The sequence below is a fragment of the Asparagus officinalis genome, chromosome 1, assembly GCF_001876935.1.
Source record: "Asparagus officinalis chromosome 1, Aspof.V1, whole genome shotgun sequence".
Lineage (NCBI taxonomy): Eukaryota > Viridiplantae > Streptophyta > Magnoliopsida > Asparagales > Asparagaceae > Asparagus > Asparagus officinalis.
The window spans coordinates 15,352,808-15,359,715 of NC_033794.1; the positions used below are offsets into that span (position 1 = coordinate 15,352,808).

General features: G+C 34.6%; 1 protein-coding gene across 8 annotated transcripts in view; it reads right to left on the reverse strand.

The window, feature by feature from the left end:
* Nucleotides 1–6,908, reverse strand: part of LOC109851555 (probable starch synthase 4, chloroplastic/amyloplastic) — a 25,307-nt gene that overhangs the window by 12,717 nt on the left and 5,682 nt on the right. For 5 of the 8 annotated variants that reach the window (XR_002249892.1, XM_020421750.1, XM_020421758.1 and 2 more), the window contains exons 2-6: nucleotides 6,504–6,534; nucleotides 6,338–6,416; nucleotides 5,654–5,770; nucleotides 4,035–4,257; nucleotides 3,336–3,470 (exon numbers count right to left, since the gene is read on the reverse strand). Coding sequence is in view for 7 of the 8 variants with exons in the window: in XM_020421750.1 (XP_020277339.1) it covers nucleotides 3,336–3,470; nucleotides 4,035–4,257; nucleotides 5,654–5,770; nucleotides 6,338–6,416; nucleotides 6,504–6,534 (585 nt within the window). In the remaining variant the exon portion in view is untranslated. Of the gene's footprint in view, nucleotides 1–3,335; nucleotides 3,471–4,034; nucleotides 4,258–5,628; nucleotides 5,771–6,337; nucleotides 6,417–6,503; nucleotides 6,654–6,908 lie in introns of those variants that run through there. The other 3 variants (XM_020421777.1, XM_020421769.1, XM_020421799.1) reach the window with 3 other exon arrangements.

Sequence of the window (6,908 nt, forward strand, 5' to 3'; positions counted from 1 at the left end):
TTAAGCTTTTCAGTTTATGTTCGCTCCTAATTGGAGAATCTGATATTCCAGTCGTCTCTAACTCATTCTGTAAGAGACGATAGTCTAGTGATCGTGCTGCATGTAGCTCTACCCAAAGAAATCTGACTGGTATGGCTCACTGTGGGCCTACAAGTCTCCACATCACATATTTTCCATGTTTCACAACCAAATGTAATTTATAAATTGAAAGGAATTAAAAATTCCCAATTTGATATATAGCTCATCACAATAATTGACTGCTAGAGGATACAATTCAAATAATCTTCACATCACCAATATACCATGTTGATCAATCAACTCTAAATCTAGGTTATAATGCACTTAGCAGCTATTTTCCTTCGATGGTAATGTGTGCACAGTCATCAAAAGAATTAGTCACACGTTGAAGGTGTTGGCCTTCTTGTTTTGATGATGATTTACAAACAATTTACTACTAATGTTGTTTGTCTAGTGTTTGTGCATTCCTATGTTTTGTAGACAAACAACATTGTTGGAGGATGGATGGAATAGAGCTTCAACGATCATATCCAAAGGAGGTTGGCGGAATGTCGGATTGAAGCCTATACAATTCAAGTTAAAGATCAAGTTCAAGCTTCATCCGCATGTGTACCAAGTAGAGCTTATTGAAGACCAATCAAGCTTGGATAATTTAGTTTAGGAATTTATATTATGTGTGTTAGTACTTTAAGCTCAATCATATACACACATACACGTTTTGGTTTTTGTATATATATAGTTATATATATACATATATGTTTTGGTTTGATAGTTTTCAAGTTTTACTATGAAACAATTGAATATAATTAGAAAACATATTTTTGTTTCATACTCATATGCATATATATGATTTCATCAATATCAATTTTAGTTAGTTAAATGAAATCATGTTTTTAGTGCATTATATGTGTATTTTGATAAAATACTACATTCATTGTTTATAGACTTCGTAACAATAGTTTACATCTTTCTTCAAGTCTATAAAATCATTTTGTAAAGTTTCAAAAGTTGGTTTAGCCAGAATGTCAAAATTCACATGTTTACATTTTCGTGTTTTGGACTATCTTGCAAAATGATGATATTTTTCATGTGGGAAGTCCTTTTTCGAAACCAGTCGTTGTAGCATGTTTATTATCATGTCTACAATCATTCTCCAAAGTTTTACATTTTTTGGAATTTATTTGATATTTTTAAACAGCATTTTAAAATCAGCAAAACAGTTTTTGAATATGTCAGTTTTCGGTCGACCGAACCGATCGACCGAACCCGAGTTCTCGTGCTCACTGTGCGACAGAGAGTCTGTCGGTCGACCGGTCCGTTCGACCGAAAGCTCCATCGGTCGACCGCACCGGTCGACCAACGAAGTCTCTGCTTGTTTCTTTGTTTTTCAGACCTGCTCGCGGTCGACCGGATTTTACAAAGTTTTTAAACAAGGGTTTAGGGTTTTACTGTTTGTTTAAAAGATTGGGTTTCTGTTTACAAAGGAGGAAGTTTTCACTGCAGATTGAGGGATTCATTCTCCATCCTCTTCATCCTCTTCTTTGTGTTTATAGAGAAGTTTTCTAACTCTTTTCTCTAGCAATTTCGTTATTGATTTTCATATTCTTACTATTGCTAGTTTGCTATTTGAGTTAGATTTTATTTTACTCATTGTTACACACACCCACATTGAGCTTTTAGTTCTTTCATACATAGTATAGTTGGGTGGTGAGAGATTGTAACTTTGAGTTGTGCTTAATTGAGTTCTCATCCATAGTTGAGAACAATCATTTGTTATATTGTGCTTATTGAGAGATTCACTTTGTAATACACTTGTACACCGAGTGAGGAGTGTGTGGTGAGAGTCGATGATCGTCCCAAGAGGAGTGGCGTCGGTTGACGTGCCTAGAGAGAGGTTGTAACCGAGCACTTGAGGGAGATACGACTAGGTCCAACACTTAGTGGGTGTAGAGTGTGATTGCAAGAGTGTGAGTTGTAGAGTTTTCGGTTAGCTAAAAAACCGAGTGTGTAGAAGAAGTTCTGGCTTTCAAACCGGATTGTGTTAGTGGATTTCTCCCCGGGAGTGGGGAGCGGAGACGTAGGACGGAAGGTCCGAACTCCGTGATCATATTGCTTGTTTGAGTTTGTCTTTGGCGTAGTTGTTTTTGCATTTATCTTATATCGCCAATTGTGCATTACTCATCCTTTTTATGATCCACTATCTAGTTTATATTGTTTACCCTTGTGTTAGTTTATATATCCTTGCATATATATATTTTGCTATATATCTCTTTGCTAGGATATATCATATTGTATATTGCTTATCCTAGCTCATATATATTATTGCATTTCATACTTGCTAGGATAACTTATTAATTAGTTTTAATTGACATTTAATCGGATTAGATTAGCATAAGACCCTAATCACCCCCCTCTAGGGTCTAACAGAAGGTATCTTAAGTTTGTGGAGAAGATTGATACTATGTTATCTATCCTAGGAGACAAGGTTTTGATAGGAGCATGTATATTAGAATTGATCTTGCAGCAGAAACAATTAACAATCTGACGTTAATGAATTAATAGATTTGTTAATTTGTTGATAATCTACCAAACTTTACTTGAACATAGAATATTAGTTCAGCATCCACCTACAGCATTCTTCTCTTTGTGTTATATTGCTTCAATAGTACGGATAAAATCGGTAAGATACTATATTTCAAACTAGCTTTAAGATACTTTACAATTCAAAAGCTATTATGCTTTTAGGCTGATTTATTGGCTTTTACGTTAATGGATTATGATGCTAACTCAATATGGTGTAGTTCTTAATTGTTGTTACATGTTGACTTGTGAAGCTCCTACTTCTTGTGGGTTTACTTATTGATTAATATATTACAATGTAGTTTTTCAAATTGTATGTTTTTATGATTGACGTGCAATTACTTTTTTCCCATTAATTATGTCATTTAGAGTGCAGTATTATTAAAGAACTAATTTGGTAGAATTTGTTTTCTAAATATCTAATATTATTTTTATATTAATTTAAATAGTTACCAAACAGTATCGGTCGAGTATTGTCGAGTATCCTCCATCAGTCCAATTCCTGATGATATTGCTATACTACCAATACTTGTTGATATGGGATCAGCATTGGCATGTACTGGTTATTCGGGGTGGTTGCCAGATCGACATGCTAAAAAACCAATCCGCTACAGCTGATAGGTATCATTACTGACTAGTTTTGTTTAAGTGCTAATAAGGGCATGCCTACAAACCATAAATAGAAGATTCATCAGTAGATACACAGAATAAAACTGTGTGGTTAAAAGATGACATACTTGGGTAAAATGACCTCCACCATATTGCCTTTTCTTTGTAGGGCGGACGAAACACCCGTCACATATGATGCCAAGGGACTGGAGGAAGCAATCGGTTCCATTTCGCTGCAGATATGCACTACATGCAAAGGTTTTCTGCAGTTCAGGGGTAACCATATTTGAGAACAATCACCAAGAAAAATTAGAATTTAGAGAAAAATCAATAGCTTACAGTTTACTTCTACAAAGCAAAATACCCTGTTTCAGAAATAATGCTAAATGATAACCATATTTCATGGTTCTAAAGTTTATATATCCAGTCCAACAGTTCATTGATATTTGTGAGCAGTCTTCAGTGCATAAGAAGACAATTGAAGATTTTTTGCAAATAAAACCTCAAGTATTTGTCAACATAAAGAACAATTAATTTCAAATTATACCTGGGAAGATGATTGGAGGGATAATAGTGATAGACCTTGGAAGAGGAAGCGAGTGTGACGGTGTTCTTGTGTTCTAGCAAACTACTAGAAGTGGTATAAAGGATTTAGGTTCTCAGTTTTGAAAATTAACATACAGTATGGATACACAGACAAAATTGGTGCCATGCGAGTAACATTAAATAAAGAAAAAATAGTCTCTTCCATGCATATAGAACCATGAATAACAAATATGCTATGTATTGTTTCTCCATTTTGATTTTCAAATCACTAGTTGGCATACCGCATAATTGTTTCTGAAAAATGCCGAAGTTCTGATAATAATTCTAGATCATTCTTCTCCTGGATGCCAAAGAAAAGGTTATCGACAGCAAATCTGTTCTCCACAATACTTTTTCTGAGATCAGCCGCCTCTCCTGTACCAATCATGTCTGAGAGCACCATGGAATCTATCCGCAGTAGCAACTCAGAGATACTCCATGATTCCACTGATTTAGTGGTGGTACCTAATGTAAGATCAAAAAAATAATTACAAACTCAAGAATTTGACATGTTTGGCAATTTGACCAGAGAATATTCAACAGAATGTAACTTAACATAGATTAAGTTTTAACTTTGAAGTATGATCCAACATAGCCCCATAAAGTCATATTACATGCATGTGATGGCTGCCAGTGTTACTATGAAATAAACATAAATAGCTCAAACTTATCAACGTAAGGAGAAATCTATTGACTATGTTACATTCTGTTAAAACTAGATGAATACTCAGGCAATTGCAAATAAGACTTGTCATTGGTTCAGAGAACTCCAGCACACTGTTAAATGCTATGAAAACCAAAGATCTGACTAATCGTAGATTCCCATTCCCATAATGATTTCAAAACTTATATTTAAGCAATTGTCTCTATTAGGCAACAAAAAGAAATCAAAATATATTCCAAAAACATGGAAGATAATTTATTCCGTAATTGTCTGTCAAACAACCACTTTAAAGCTAAATCTATGTGTAAACTGGTTTTTGGACATGCAGTCGACTAGCTTTCCTATCCATTCTTACTTAACTCCATCACCTCCTCACCAAACATATTCTACCTTTCAAGGAAGTAATCTTTCCAATGGGGGCCTTTGAACATGGAGAGGATGCCCACTTGAGAGGGAATGTCTAAGATCACATTTTTGACCCATAACCCATAAGCCTATGCTTCTAGGTTAGTTGGTTCCTAAGAACTATTGTTTAAGCAACATAAATAAATGCATAAGTAGATACAGGAATAATTCAAGCTGTACAGAACACATTGGCATGCACAAAGAAAGTAAGCTAGTACCAATCCAAAATTACATATTGAATATAAGCAGAACTCCCTCAGACTTTCAATATTCTAGAAGAAACTTAACTTCAAGAAGATTGTTATGCTTTGAGATGGATAAACATAAAGCCAAAATAACTGTCCACATCTTGATGTGCAAGCGTGAAAGGATTAACAATGAAATGTACAGAAACATATAGAACAAATTTTTTAAACAGACCCATTCCAACTTTTTATTTTCAAAACCGACTCTTTTTTTTTTTTTTTACCAAAACCGACCCGATTTTGTGATTAGCAGACTAATCACCTTCCTAAATAGTCGGGGTTGGCAACCCCGACTATTTAGGACATTAATTTTTAGGGTTTAATGCTTCTAATTAGGGTTTAACACCGTCCTAAATAGTCGGGGTTGCCAACCCCGACTATTTAGGAAAGTGATTAATCTGCTAATCATAAAATCGGGTCGGTTTTGGTAAATAAAAAAAAAAGAGTCGGTTTTGAAAATTAAAAATTGAAATGGGTCTGTTTAAAAAATTTGTTCAAACATATATTATTTTATTTTCTTGCCTCTGACAAATATCTTCAGCCGCACCTGCCTGGTTTCTTGCTTCCAACTGCTCTAGCCTCTCTAGTAGTAACTGTTTTTCATGTTGCACTTTCTTCAGTTCCTCTAAAGCCACAAGTCGTTGTTTGTTCAGATGCATAATATCTAACCATGCACAGAAATTCAAATATGAGATATACTACTTACATGTTTCACATATACTTAATAGAAAGATTCAGAGTCGGCTAGCATATAGATATACATTCATATGCATCGGAACAAGGGGCATCATGACTGCAATAGGAACACGTACCCATATATTTATATGGAAATCATTGGATAACAAATATTATTTACAGAAAACCTCTGAAAAATTAGATAATCAATTCCGTGAATTATTAGACACAATTGGGATGGTGTGGTGTTTAAAGATAGGGGGAAAAAGGAACATAATTCTGATTCTATCAAATGTGTGAATAATTGAACAACCTACAACCTAGAAATCAGAAGTTCAGTAAGAGAACAATATTGTTACCATGCCCAATAGAATCACAAAAATCAACTATGTTAGTTCTATGGGTAAATTGCAAAAGATACTAATTTATAAAGAACATGCAGCTATGTTGCATTAAAAAAAACTTGGCATGAAGCATGGTACAAAAAAATTGGTAGAAAGCCTAGTTATATGCATAATCCTTCATGATTACATGACATAAAAGTTTGAGGCCTCACTTTGCTGAGCATCATTGAAGAGTTTCCATATGTTGTCGTTACTAATTTGCACGCTGGTCTCAGAGGGTGAAGATGCTCCCTGTGACAATATAAACTGAAATAAAAAATGTCCAGAAACAGAAGACGTAGTTTAATAAATAAGGCATAATGCATATAATTTGCATACCTCAAACTTGTCCTTGTCATTACTTTCCAACCTAAGAAAAAAGATTGATTATGTCTCTTTCACAAAGCAATTTATTGAACATCACGTCTAAACAAAGTCCAAGAATACTTGGTTCTCCTAGGTCCTGCAAAGGAATTTGAGTTCTTCTTCCTATGAAAACACCCTAGCTAATCAGAAGACTAGTACCAAATTCAGACATGAAAATGAACTCATTAGATCAGTTAAAATAGTGTGTAGACATGAAAATGAACTCATTAGATCAGTCTAACTAGTGTGTGTGTGTGTGTGTGTGTGTGTGTAGACATGAGAATGAGCTCATTAGATCAGTTAACTAGTGTGTGTGTTAAGAAGACAAAAGAAACAGTTAAAAGTCTTCCCAAAGTGAGGGGGATGTTTGGTAACCTG